Here is a 15,114-nt window from a genome sequence, read left to right on the forward strand (position 1 = left end):
GTGTGTCAACATTTCAGATCGAGACCTTGCATCAGGACTGAAGGGAAAGAGGAAGGATTGTCAGTAAATATTAGAACACAGAGAGATAGTACAGAGACACATACTATCCCCCTAGATAATGCTATATACGGGCAGATAATGGACAGATAGAACGTTGGGGGAGGGGATAGGAAGTTGTCCATTTTTTATGACATAGATGCAAGCCATTTAGTCCATTGCATCCATGCTAACTCTATGGAGAAATCCCATTACCCCTATTTCCCCCATGAATTACCCTACAATTATCCCTCACACTGGTAAGATAATGGTGCCAGCAAACATCGAACAGTCACCAGGCCCCTTGCCTTGGGATCAAAATGAAACATTAGATTGAAGGAAATGTTAGAGTATTGGAGTCATAGATAGAGTCATAGAGTGATACAGTGTGGCCCAACTCGCCCACACCGGCCAACAATGTCCCAGATACCCTAGTCCCACTTGCCTGTGCTTGGTCCATATTCCTCCAAACCTGTCCTATCCATGTACTTGTCCAACTGTTTCTTAAACAATGGGATAGTCCCAGCCTCAACTACCTCCTCTGGCAGCTTGTTCCATACACCCACCACCCTTTGTGTGAAAATGTTACCCCTTGGATTCCTATTAAATCTTTTCCCCTTCACCTTGAACCTATGTCCTCTGGTCCTCGATTCCCCTTCTCTGGGTAAAAGACTGTGCATCTACCCGATCTATTCTTATCATGATTTTATATACCTCTATAAGATCTCCCCTCATCTTCCTACGCTCCATGGAATAGAGACCCAGCCCACTGAACCTCTCCCTATAGCTCCCTATAGTAAATCTTTTCTGAACCCTTTCAAGCTTGACAATATTTTTCCTATAACATGGTGCCCAGAACTGAGCACAATATTCTAAATGCAGCCTCACCAACGTCTTATACAACTGCAACATGACCTCCCAACCTCTATACTCAATACTCTGACTGATGAAGGCCAAAGTGCCAAAAGCCTTTTTGGCCACCTTACCTACCTGCGACTCAACCTTCAAGGAACCATGCACTTGTACTCCTTGATCCCTCTGCTCTACAACACTACCCAGAGGCCTTCCATTTACTGCCCTTGTTCGACGTCCCAAAATGCAACACCTCACACTTTGTATTAAATTCCATCAACCATTCCTCCGCCCACCTGGCCAATCGATCCAGATCCTGCTGCAATCGTTCACAACCTTCTTCACTATCTGCAAAACCACTAACCTTTGTATCATCACCAATCAGGCAGCTCTGGCAATGCTGGTTATGCCAAAAGTTGCTTCTGTCATTAATTAGTGTGGTTCATTATACTAAATCTCTTATTAAGTTTTAACACTGCCTGTTTGTGAGATGTGCATGCCCAACACCACACCTCCAAAGCACACACTCTATTCTGAGCTCTGTCATGGGCTAAGAATACCATAAGAGAGCAAAAGATTCGAGGATTCAAATGCAATGTTCCTACTCACTCCTGGGAACCTCTGGAGAAGGACCATTCCAAATGGTGTTGTGAACTTCATGGCCATGCTTCGGGAGCATGCAGGAGCCCTGCACAAGAGGGGACCACAGCAACTCGCAACCTCACACCCACCCCATCAACCATCTTCTGCCCCATCTGTGGAAGAGCCTGTACCACCCACACTGGCCTCATCAGCCATCTCAGAAAGCACAGAACAGGAGCGAAGGCAAGTCTTCCTCGATCCCGAGAGACTGTCAAAGAAGAAGTGATCGTGTAATAGTACTTTGAGACTGCAGGTGGTGCAATTAACATCTGAGAAGGGAAAAGCCCAAGGAAAGTATTTAGTGTTGATTCATCCTCTGTGGGCAATGCAAGCGGATTCAGCTTATCCAATGTATTTATCTCAATCCGTTTACAATTTTATACGGGATCAGGGAGGATAGTCACAGGATAAGTCAATTAGGACTAAGAAGAGGAGTATTTTTTTTAATTAGAGGTAATTCCATATCTCAAAGGATTGCAGTTGGTGAATCATTAAATATTGAGAGTTAAAAATAATACTCACAGACACAAAGGATGTGGGGACAAGGAGAAATGGAGTTGAGGTTTTGGGTCGTCGAAATGTTCGACCTAGCCCAAGGGACCTAACACCCCCATCCTCTTAATTCTAATGATCTGTGGATCAAGGTTTATTTGCTTGCTTTCAGTAGGATAAACTTGGAGACTGATTTGTGCACAGCAAGTACCCAAAAAAACACACTGAAACAGAGATCATTGTTTTATTAGCTTTCTTTGTCATTTCCTGCATTTGATGGCAAGGGTATCAGCTGGAACAGAAGAGCCTGGAGAATTAAAGCTTCGACCCGCCTTCCGAGAATCTAAGTTAAATTTTAAACTTTGAAGATCGCTTGTGTTTGTTTCCACTTTGGCAAACTTTACACAACTCACAGCTCCTTATGGTCAATGCATATAGCCTGAATGCTCCTTAATCTGCTGAATTCAGGCATGAGTACATTGTGAAGTTGTTGAGGAAGTCTTTTTGCGTGACATATATCTAAGATGTCAGGAGCCTATTTGATTTAGTTACTTGCTGCTCTTGAACATAAAGATGGATCATGAAGTAAGAAATCAACAAGATGACAAGCACATCCTCAATGTTTACTGCGATCAGTCAATGGTTGCTACATCAACTCACTGGGAATCCAGACCCAAAGACTCTGCACCGATGTCGCATTGGGCAATTACATCAAGGGAAAATAGCCATGTTTAGCCATGTTCTTCATGAATGGAGCTTTGGCAATTGACAATGCTAAGGTGACACTGCGCATTTCTATTGAGAAAGACTAAGCATTTTGAAGTAAGGCACATGGAATTATCCTGGGCAGTTTCAAACGTATCATTCATTAACTATCATTCGTTGTGTTTCGATCTTCAATTTGGAGAAAGTAGATTTTCCTGTGGCTTGGTAAAGTTCCAGTTTGCATTACTCTTCTCTGTTTGCTTCTCACAACTCATCGCCCAAAATCTGACCAAAATGAATAACAGAATCCCTGACCATCCCGTCTGTGGCTTTGCAATAAGCATGTCTGAGCACTGAACACAGTTCAGCACTTTATCTAAATTCTACACAGACCTGATCACTGCTTTCAAGCAGAGTACTTTTTTAGCTTTTTGTTTTGTTTTTTAAATGACCATAACATGGAGGAAAGTCTTTATTTTAAATGCTGAGGAGAACCTTGTTCAGATATCTCCGCAGGTCAGGGATGACCTTCCATCCAGGATACCGAAAGTGGAGAGTTGCGTCCTTTGTCTTCATACGTGAAGCTTGTTTGCGACCTTGCATGCAGAACTTCGAAACCTGAACGTCCCTGTCTTCAGCAGATTACGTTCATTAATTGGAGGGCTCATTGGATGCTCTAGATTCTCAAAAGTCAGTTTACTCTTTATTCACCTGGCTTTCAAGGATCGCACTCTTCCTTAGGATGATGTGGCTCAGTTCTGGGACATGTTCTCACACCAGCTGCAGGAGTCCAAGCCAATAATGCACATTATCCTCTCATGGTGTTTCCTGCCTTGACATTTTTGGGCAGGAACACTGCCACCTCAACACCTGGAACGCAGCTCAGATACCCCTAGTCTCTTAACTTATGGTGTCACATTGGGCTCTCTTTGACATCCTTCTCCTCATCAATATATTGAGTTCACCAGCAGTTGATTCCAATTTTGACTCATCAAACATCCGCAGCAGTCTGCAACATTTCGGATGAGCTTCTTACAGTATCTATGGTTGAGGAATAGTTAAATTCAATGTCTAGCACATCTGAATGAAAGATTACTTCCAGTTATTGTGATCTCTGCTTTGAAACCTAATATACTTATCAATAGCCCATCAAATATCATCAAATAACATGGAAACTCCAACCACCTACACAAACGTGGCCTCTGAAAAGATGCTTTGTGTCATTATTTTGTGTAAATGATCCTTGTGTCAATAAATGATGAGATTGAGATTGTATCCATCACTGTAATCTTCCTGTCTGTGGAAGAAATGGTTGGGATTTTAATATCTACAGGACGTGGATGAAAAGCTTTTGCTGCTCTGATTATTTATTTAAGAAGCAAAGGCACGTAGACATAAGTATGTCTTTGTGTTGCAATTCATCTGGAGTTTCCAGACAAGCCAATTGCCCTGTTTCATACGAAGAAGAGGCACTTTCAAGCGTATAAAGGCGTATAAAGGGTTCCTCCGAGCAAGCTATCTGCTTCACATCACTGAACGCTAGTGCCTGTGCTAACAGCAGACGATGAGCACATTAACAAAGCCAAGCAGACTTCTATCTTTCATCATTCTGCTTCTGCATCACATCACAACATCCTCACAATCGCCGAACTCCTGAGATCACAATAATCAGTTTACATGAAAGTGATTGCCTTTGCATTTTTCACACCATTTCACTGCTCGACTTTTTTAAAAAGTGGAAGGTGATTTAAGTCTGAAGATCACATGGTCCTTTGGGGCATTCTGAAGTGGCTCATTCAGGAGTATTGTATGGCCAGGCCTATTCACTTGTATGTGGAATAACAAATATTGTGCCAGAGATGCGTTCATTAATGTTTCTCTTCCCTAATGTCTAGGATATTTAATGGTCTATGATGAGATTCAATGGCTTGTTAATAAGTTTATTTGCACTTACACAGGAATACCTGCCCCACCACCAGAATGGCACATGGAGGGTAGTGCGGGTAATGTCATTTACCAATGTGTTGACCTTTAACCTAACAGGAAGTGACGACGGTGTCTAATTTGGCATGATTCCATAGACCTAGTTGCTTACAATCTTTTGCTTTTGTTACATTTGTTTGTTAAATGATGCACTGAAGCCTGAGGGGATTTTCTAGATACAGTGGATTCTCAGCAGCTAACTCTGGCCCAGATGTTGCTGAACAAACTTGGAGAGCTACCATTTGATTCCACTTATCTCTTTGGATGGATAATATTTGGGCCCCTTGATGATTGAGTAATTTAGTCATATCTGAGGTCGCCCATATCTGGTTGTACAGTGTAAGAGGTTATTCATCACCTCCCACGTTCATCTGGCCAGCAAGGCTTTTCTCCTCATCTTTAATATTTATATAAATAATGATAAGAAATGAGACACAGCATAGCCATTAAACTGATGAAGGGTCATCTCCCTGACTGCCTCACAGTAAAGAAGTCGAGAAGGTTCCTTCACTCCCAGACATTTCAGTTCATTTCCTTACTTCTCTTCCCAGCCTTTTCCCAGTTTTTCTTTTCCCTTCAATGATGCTGAGCTTCCCACATTATGCCTGTTTGTCACTGACCAAGCTGATTGCAGTGGTGATCCAGGAAGCTCAACCATTCCAGTTACACCCATAGTCACCTGAGCAACTGGATCCCTTTCAGATGAATCTTACATTCAGATTAGAATTACTCGACTGTTAGAAACACTCGAGTATTTGCGGCTCAGTATTTGAGAGAAATAGAATGAATGGCGAATTAGTAACACTGGTGGACAATCGAGGTGGTACCATGGAGCAGCAGCAGAGTTGCTGCCTTACTTCACCAAAGACCCAGGTTCGATCCTGACTACGGGTGCTGTCTGTACGGAGTTTGTACGTACTCCGTGTGACCACGTGGGTTTTCTCCGGGTGCTCCAGTTCCTTCCCACACTGCAAAAACATGCGTTTGTAGATTAATTGGCTTTGGTAAAATTGTGAATTATTCCTAGTGTGTAGGATAGTGATAGCATACGGGGTGATCGTTGCTTGGCACTGACTCGATGGGCCGAAGGGCATGTTTCCGTGCTGTATCTCTAAAGTCCAAAGTCTAAATATTTGCAATTGACCTGGCTGAGTGCAAGCTCAGAACTTAAATTCAATCCCTGGTGCATCATTTAGCTTCATCTACAAATGATCATTACTAACACTTTCATGTAGTGTCTTTAAACCATTGATTGGAATGAAACCCAGACCTTTATCACAGTTCCCTCATTTTCTGTGTAAACCATTGAAGGAGAAGGATGTCTCACCAACCCATTCAGTTGAAACGTTCAACCAGCTACGGTGTAAGGTTCAGAGGTCGCTGACAACATTTACTCCCTGTTTGGTTCACAAGCTGGCCTGATACACATGTTCTCGCACAAAAATACTTCAAGGCACTATATGAAAGAAATCACAAATACTTTAACAAAATTAACCCTATCACCTAAAGATGATAGTCGGTGATAGTACTATATTGTAAATGATGTTAAATGGTTACCAGATTAAGCAATCGGCCACCCATTCAATTATCATTTTCATTGAGATTTGTACAGAATTATGTTTTTAATGAATACACGGTTGATTTATTCACAAGTGAAATCCATTTATTTATTTGTTTGTAATCAATGTCCCTTTTCTACATCACTATTGGAAGTTGTTCGGGGACTATTTGGTTCTACATTCATTTGTATAATGTATGACTTGTTTGATTATTACAGTTTTATGAGAGGAATTCTTTTTCTACCTGTTGCCGAAGGAATTTCCATTTTGACTGATTTTATTTTGCCGGATGTCCCAAAGACAATGGGAAAGTGTAGTCACTGTTCTAATTTAGGTAGGACATGGGAGTCAAAGTGTGGGAGCAAGAGTGTTTCCCTATGAATGAGGAATGAGCACTGGTCTGTATGGCAGGAGAATCCTCCTACATGGTTCGAGATGACCACATTTGCTTTTTTTGTTGCATCCTTTGGAGGAAACAGAAGCAGCCCTCATTTAACATTTTATCCAAACTACGTCTCAGATAGGGTAGCTTTCCCTCAGTACTGCATTGAAATGCCAGCCAAGGATTTGTATTGAACTGTCTGAAGTGGGCCAGACATGTTAGTTTAGTTTAATTTATTATTGTCATGTGTACAGAGGTACAGTGAAAAGCTTTTTTGCCTCATGCTATCCATTTACAAAAAGACTATACATGATTACAATCAAACACTCCACAGTGTACATATACAGGATAAATGGTAAAATGTTTAGAGCAAGATAAAGTCCAGGAAAGTCAAATTAAAGATAGTTTCAAGATCTTCAATGGGGTAGATGGGAGGTCAGGACCACTCTCTAATTAGATAGAGAATGGTTCAGTTGCCTGATATCAGCCGGGAAGAAACTGTCCCTGAATCTGGAGGTTAGCGTTTTCAAACTTCTGTACCTCTTGGCGAGGGGAGAAGAGGGAGTCTCTGGGGTTAGACTGGTCCTTGGTTATGGTGGTGGCCTTGCTGTGAGAGGCAGCACAGAACCAGAGTCACTTTCGTGTTACAGCACTAGATTGGAATGAAGAAGGCCTCCAGCTCTCTTAAGAAGCCCTTGAGCCCTTGACACATGTGCTTGGTGCAGTGTTACACCTGGTAGAGCCGCTACCTCACAGTTCCAGATGCCTGAGTCCCGCCCCCTGGACCCGTTTGTTGTCTGTGTGGAATTTGCACGTTCTCCCTGTGACTGCATGGGTTTTCCACGATCTCTCAATTCCTTCCCAAAGACGTGCTGGTTCACAGGTTAATTGGCAGACGTATCTTTCCCCCACTGTAGATGAATTGTAGGGAATGTGGTGGGAAATAGATGACAGGGAAAATTAATGGGGGAAAGGGATTGATGTGAGCAACAGCGTGGAATCTACGGATTAAAATGGCCTCCCATGGATAATGGAATTTTTTGATTGAGTTCACTTGTCTAATGAGGCAAGAAATCTCAGAACAGCGGGGATTTCATTAGGCAGTCAAAGTATAAAAAATCTAATTTGAGTCGCAGCTGCGGACTATGGAATGGTAGTGTATATAGTGCAGTTTATTCACTTTGTTTCTTTATCAAATTATTGTTGATACGTAGGATTGATTTGTTGTGTGCTGCTGACAGGTCCTTCATTCTCTAGGTCCTACTGAATGCCCGGATTATTATAGCAGCTGTATTGGGCCTTTATCCTCTTCAAATCTCATTTGAGGAGATACGTTGATTTTGCGCATTAGTTTTCATCTTGCAAAAGTGGAAAAACTGGGGGGGGGGGGGGGGGGCATTTTCAGGATTAGCAATCAGGGCTAGCACCTCTATATCATGATTCAGTAATACTTTTGTCAGCCGGTTTATTATAGACAAGGTTTTAGATCAGGTGGATAGCACAGAGAATAATATAGTTCATTTTTCAGAGTTCTGCAAGTGACTGATTGAAAGATCAATCAGAGTCTGAGATGGATAATCTGTGCACCGTTGCTATGGATTGATACTAATGTAATCTGTAAATGTTATGTCTACAGATTCGCCTGTGCAGTATGGAGCCTTCTTCCACAGTGGGGGTTATATCATTTTACCAAAACAGATGTTCCCACGGAGGTAAGCTTGCCATAGTGCTGTGGGTGGGGGCTATGTGGGTGCAGGGGGTGGGGGAGCTGCTTGGACATTGCAGTGGGGAGGGGGGGGGGGGGGGGGGGGGTGGGGGGGGGAGGGGCGTGTGACTGCTCGGGAGCTTGATGTGGGCATGGGTGCGGGGGTGAGGGAGTGACTGCGTGTGAGTGTGGCACAGACAAGGTGGTGAGCGTGTGGGATGTAGGATGAGCTGTACTCCACTAGGCACCTGCCGGGTGACCGGTGATGAGCTGTGAATCTTAAACCAAGGCAGCGGGTTGAGCGAACAGGGTCTCCGTCTCTCTGGGTTGTGGTGGGTGTAGAGGTTGAGGGTTAACCTGAATTTGGAATTAAGTGGGTTTTAAGATTGTGAGTTTATTTCTTTGATGTAATTGTACATCTCAGGACTCGGAGTCCTGTGACTCCTGATCCCTTGGTACTGACTCTGTCAAACCACGTGGAAACTGGGGAAATATGCTGTACTTTCAATTAATCTGATGCCACCTGGGCATACATTGTCATCCCCCCCCCCCCCCCTCCCCTCTCCAGTCTGGGATATGTGGTAATTCTAATTAAACCCACCCTTCCTCCCCTCCCCAAGTTAAGGATCTTCACATTATCCTGGCAAAGACATTTTCTGAATGTTCCAATCCACACACAGGGTTGATCTTTCTTAACATCCACAGTTCGTAATCCTACAGTTATCGGTCAACTTTCCTCAATGTCATTTGGGCCATAGATTCCTCAATAAAGGGATGAACTGACCCTCCACCCCGACCATGCTGCTCAAACGCTGGCTGGGTGAATATGGCCTCACCATGAATGAAGCCATTTGGCCTTCAGTGGAGATAGTTGATAGCCTTCAAGAGGGACATGTGCAACTTATAGCTGGAGCCCTGCACTCAGTAATCGTGGGTATTATGGAAAGAGGCACAAAGCAGGTCAGGCAGCATCTCTGGAGAACATGGATAAGTGACTGGAGTCTGCAGAAGGGTCCCGACCTGAAACATCACCGATCCATGTTCTCCAGAGATGCTGCCTGACCTGTTGCGTTTCTCCAGCAAACCACCTGTAAACCAGCAGTTGCAGTTCCTTGTTTCGACATAGGTATTAAAATCTAGAAGGTTTCCTCCTACATGGGGTCTATTGGGAGGACTCAGACATTTTATTTCTTTCCATTTAAGCTCTGATTTAATGTCCACAGTTCCCCATCTGTCCCTGAAACCATTGAAATGGAGGTTCGCACAACCACGAGCGATGGCCTCTTGCTTTGGCAGGGTGTGGTAAGTGCTTCGACTGTGTCCTGACAAGCTAATGTAAATGTTTGAGCTTAGAAACTGCTTTGCTACATTTTAATGGCATTGGAATGGTAATAACTTTAATGGTAAAAACCAAACTGTTGGAGGAACTTAGCAGGTGAGGCAACATCTGTAGAAGAAAAGTGATAATCGATGTTTCAGATTAGGACCCTGCATCATGACTGAGAGTGTAGAGTGAGATGGTTAGTATAAAGACTGAGAGGGATAAGTGAGGCAGAGGCCTGTAGCTGACAGGTGGAACTAAGTGAGGTGGGGATGATGAGAGGATGGAAAGAGATGAGGGAGGAGGGAGTTTCAAGAGAGAGCTAGGAAAGGGATCGGTGAAACCAGATAAAGCTGATGAGGATAATGGACAGATGGGGATGATGGTGAATCTAGGTAAAGGGGAGAGGGTGTGTGGGATTATAGATGGGGGTCGAGGAATGGGAGAGATGACCAAAGGGAGAGAGAACTGAGGTGGATTGATAAAGGTGTGAAATGAAAACAGAGCTATAGAGTGATCGCACCAACAATCACATCTCTCCCAACTTTCTGTTTTCCGTACAGACCACTCGCTCCATGTGTCCCTGCTCTGCTAAACCCACCCACTTACCCCTACATGTCCAGGCCAGTGTCTGCACAACACAAGGAGATGCAATATTTGTCCATACATTGGGTTGAGAGAGAAAAATAGATCAACCATGATCGAATGGTGGAGCAGACGATGTGCCGAATGGCCTAATTCTGCTCATTTGTCTTATGATTACTTACTGCCTATTATGCCTCCTGTCTGTTCTGGGCTAGCTTCTGGATACTACCCCAGGTCAGGTCCATTATTTTCATCTGTCAATAGCCCTGGAACCCCATCATGCCCAATAGTGTTGATTCCTTCAGTTGCTGTTTCCGTAACATATTTGTTTTACGAGACAGGGTTGTTAGCCCTGTGCTCAACCTCCAACCTGGAGGACCAGTGGATCGCTCTTCGTCTCGTCTCTACCCTTCGACCTGTCCAGCATGGGAGACCCTAACAGGAGACGAATCTCCCGCTGGCATAGCTCTAGGTCTCACTGAGACACACAAGCTCCCCGACCACGACAAGGTTGCAATCCAGTATGTCTTATGATCTACGGGTTTTAGTTGTTAGTTTTAGAGATACAGTGTGGAAACAGGCCTTTCAGCCCACCGACCAGTGATCATTCGTAACACTAGTTCTCTCCTACGCACACTAGGGACAATTTACCAAAGTATATTAACCTACAAGCCTGCACATCTTTAGAATATGGGAGGAAACCAGAGCACCCAGAGAAAACTCACGCTGTCAAAGAAAGAGCGTATAAATTCCATACAGACAGAACCCTTAGTCAGGATCGAACCTGGGTCGCTGGCGCTGTAAGGCACCAACTCTACCACTGCGCCACTGTGCTCATTGAGGATTGAGGTGTTGTCCCTTTCCAACAGAAATTTTGATCATCTTATGGTCTTGGTGTGAGGGTTTGAAGCTCTTCCCATTTGTTCTGGCTGGGTTTGACTGATCCTTTCTACACGACACTGATGGGTAGACGTTACAGCTGTATAAATTGTCCAACCGCATGATCCCTTGTTCGCAAGCCTTCACTTTACCAGCATGCTGAGATTCCTTAGACACAAGGCACCGTGAGAGGTTACCTGTTCATCAGTCATTTCAGAAACAATGGGCTGTATTGCCACCAGAGGGCACATGATTCCCCTGTGAAGGAGCTCAGGACTCTGAATACAGTGGGAGAGTTATCTCGAGGAGAGTGGAATCACCCCCATCTTACCCTAGTCAGACTCCGCCACTGCTTTTCCACTATATACAATGCTGGCAGAAAATTATATTAACGCTACTGAAATGGGGAGCTGCTGCAATCCTCCCACCAGGAAAGGTCCATCACAAAAAACATTTTTGAAGGCTTTTTGCAATTTCATCAGAAAATGCTGAGTTTGTGGTCCTCTGGAATTAATAATCCCTATCAATTCAAATAATGTATTTTGTAGTGAGAGAGATTTGGTCGGAAGAAGGGTCTCGACCCGAAACATCAGCTGCCTATGTTCTCCAGAGATGCTGCCAGATCTGCTGAGTTACTCCGACACTTTGTGTCCTTTTGAGTGAAGTTTTGTTTTCTGAGTCTAGAAACAAGATGCACGTCATATGCAGATTTATGAAATCGAGGGCTATCAGATTCACCATCTCGGACAGGCGCATGTACAGAGAAAGACCTACTTAGCATTTAAAAGACATGTAAACATATACATGGATAAGGCAGGTTTAGAAGGATGTGGGCCAAACACGGGCAAATGGGACTAGCTTCAATGAGGTATCTTGGCCAGCACGGACGAGTTGGGCCAAAGGGCCTGTTTTCATGCTGTGTGACCCTATGATTCTAAATGCAGACTCACATATACACCTAGACACCCATGGCGATACAGCCAAGTGTACACATTTGTAGACATCAATACTGGTTCGACCCACCCAAAGACCTGTAGACACCCATCCTGACACAAACAGCTTTACTGCACATGTCGACTACTAAGATTTTCAATCAATGCTAATGCTCGAAACTGATGACCGAGAGCAAAGCTGGAAAGTATCAAAGTTCATAAAGTGCGACTACACTGACTTCTGATAGAGTGGAGGGGAATATTAGATCCCATCAGTTCATTGAGGCCGCCCACACATCCATTATTCTAGTGCGGCTGAAGGCAGACACAAACTGGTGCAATGCCGTTCAGGAATGTCGATCTTACCGCTGGCTGGGTAGCCACAGTTTGGAATAATCCCACAGCTAAATTAACCTCAACATAACATTGAAAGATCAAAGTAATTGCTTAACATCATGGAGTTATCTCGGCCTAACCACACTGCAAGACTAGGCATTGGGGGAAAATGGTGCATGTTCTGCACTGTACCCTTACTTATTCCACTTCCCTGTTACATTAAAGTACCCGTTCCACACTTCATTTCTACATATTCCCAACTGCTGATTTTTTTTTTAAGCTTGTTCTTCAATCCACTAAATCTCCATTAATGTGGCTTCTAGTTATTTGGAAATGCTGATGGTCTGACATTTGCCTCACTCGTCAGTCTGAAAAGTGAGCCAGGGGGGTCCGAATGCATCCTGAGCAGGAAGCTTGTTTATTTTGCATTCTCTTTAAAGACACTAGGTTCACTGCAGAATGCACTGTATTACTGTGTAACATGTAAAATAAAAATGGTTTGAGGTGTTAATAGTAGCAACATCGTCGATTTATCTGGAAAATCAGGCTAGTCGTTGACACCACCAAAGTCCTGAGGGTGTCTGGTTATTGGAGTTTGACTGTGCCTGATCCTTCACCATAGCAACAGTGTGCATGGCCTAGTGACAGTGGTGCATCCACCCTGCTGCTATTGTCAGCACAAATGCAGCAAACTGCAGCTCCAGCCCATCACCTTTATTGAGACGTTTAACATTCCCAGTGGCGATAGAAGGATGGGAGAATTAAACTGTGCCAGTCCGTGGTCAGAGGGTTCCTGGGCAATAGGTCTCAGTCGTATTGGCAAATAAAAATCAGCGGAAGAGGAGAATTGACAGTGTTGAGGACTGATGTATGAGGAAGGCTGCAGCGATGGATAAGTTAAGGCTTCACTGTCCTCATCGTTGATTCTGCACTCCCTTTAAACTCGGGCCACCCAGCCAGCGGGGTTCCCAACATCACTGAGAGAGGCCTTTGGCTGTTAATAATAGTTTTTCTTTTGTTTGTAGAAACATGGAGAAAGCGGAAAAGGAAAAGACTACGTCTCTCTCGGTCTCCAGAATGGGCACGTGCTCTTCAGGTAACCCCAGCCGGTGTGACATGTACATGTTTGTAGGCGATTGTGGCCTAGGCTGTGAATAGGCTGAACAGAGATAACGCCCCGATTGTGAAAGTTGTGGGTTCAAGTCCTACCCACACACACAAACACAATCACTGAGTCTGGCACCCAGAGAATTCCTAAGGGAGCTCTTTGTCACTGCTGATATTTATGGTTAGCACATTAAGGCCCTGTGATCTCCCTCTGGTTGATATGAAGGATTCCCATGGTACAACTCAAAGAACAGCTCAGCTTGTCCCAGTATGCTGATCATTAGTTGTCATGGTTATTATCACTTTATTCTTTCAGGTTATTATATTATAATGTTCAGAGTACAGAGAAGGTTCACCAGACTGATTCCTGGGATGGCAGGACTTTCATATGAGGAAAGACTGGATAGACTCGGCTTGTACACGTTGGAATTCAGAAGACTGAGGGGGGATCTTATAGAAACTTACAAAATTCTTATGGGGTTGAACAGGCTAGATGCAGGAAGATTATTCCCGATGTTGGGGAAGTCCAGAACTAGGGGTCACAGTTTAAGGATAAGAGGGAAGACTTTTAGGACAGAGATGAGGAAATCATTTTTTACACAGAGAGTGGTGAATCTGTGGAATTCTCTGCCACAGAAGGTAGTTGAGGCCAGTTCATTGGCTATATTTAAGAGGGAGTTAGATGTGGCCCTTGTGGCTAAAGGGATCAGGAGAAGGCAGGGATGGGATACTGAGTTGGATGATCAGCCACGATCATATCAAATGACGGTGCAGGCTCGAAGGGCCGAATAGCCTACTCCTGCACCTATTTTCTATGTTTCTATGTTACATTTCTATGCATTTTGTTTACTTTGAGATGTCTTGAAGTCATATGGTCATTAGTGATAGGAGCAGAATTACGGCATTCGTTCCATCAAGTCTACTCCGCCATTCAAACATGGCTGATCTATCTCTCCCTCCTAACTCCATTCTCCTGCCTTTTCCCCAGAACCCCTGACACCCGTACTGATCCAGAATCTATCTATCTGCCTTAAAAATATCTATTGACTTGGCCTCTGCATCCTTCTGTGGCAAAGAATTCCACAGATTCCCCATCCTCTGACTAAAGAAATTCTTCCTCATCACCTTCCTAAAGGAACGTCCATTAATTCTGAGGCTATGACCTAGTCCTAGACTCTACCACTGCTGAAAACATCCTTTCCACATCCACTCTATCCAAGCCTTTCACTATTAGGTAAGTCACAAAAGGTGTCATGTAAACACATGTTTCTTTGGGTTTTTTTGTTCTCGGTGAGAAAACTGCTACATTTTTAGCAGCTGCACCCTTATAACGTGCAAAATGTATTGGCCCTCCGTTGGTATTTTGGACTAGTACTGGTTAGAGGGCAGATCTCACCAGGTACAAGTGCCAGAGGGTCTGTGAAGATCAGTTTTCAATGTTATTGAGCTTTATCCAAGTCTCAGCCACTGCCGCCCAAATCCCAATCCCCAGTTCCCTCGATGGGACTTAAATTTCCTGCCAGGCCAGTTTTGAACAGAGCAAATTCTGAGTGGGAAGCTGACTTACTCAGTTATTTAGCTCTGCCCCAGCCTCAATA

General features: G+C 43.9%; 1 protein-coding gene across 8 annotated transcripts in view; it reads left to right on the top strand.

The window, feature by feature from the left end:
• The window catches only part of hspg2 (heparan sulfate proteoglycan 2), a 365,099-nt gene that overhangs the window by 338,853 nt on the left and 11,132 nt on the right, over positions 1 to 15,114 (top strand). For all 8 annotated transcript variants that reach the window (XM_033047940.1, XM_033047944.1, XM_033047946.1 and 5 more), the window contains 4 exons: positions 4,686 to 4,730; positions 8,288 to 8,363; positions 9,580 to 9,658; positions 13,435 to 13,505. In XM_033047940.1, the coding sequence (XP_032903831.1) occupies positions 4,686 to 4,730; positions 8,288 to 8,363; positions 9,580 to 9,658; positions 13,435 to 13,505 (271 nt within the window). The remainder of the gene's footprint in view (positions 1 to 4,685; positions 4,731 to 8,287; positions 8,364 to 9,579; positions 9,659 to 13,434; positions 13,506 to 15,114) is intronic.

This window comes from Amblyraja radiata, chromosome 31 (assembly GCF_010909765.2).
Source record: "Amblyraja radiata isolate CabotCenter1 chromosome 31, sAmbRad1.1.pri, whole genome shotgun sequence".
Lineage (NCBI taxonomy): Eukaryota > Metazoa > Chordata > Chondrichthyes > Rajiformes > Rajidae > Amblyraja > Amblyraja radiata.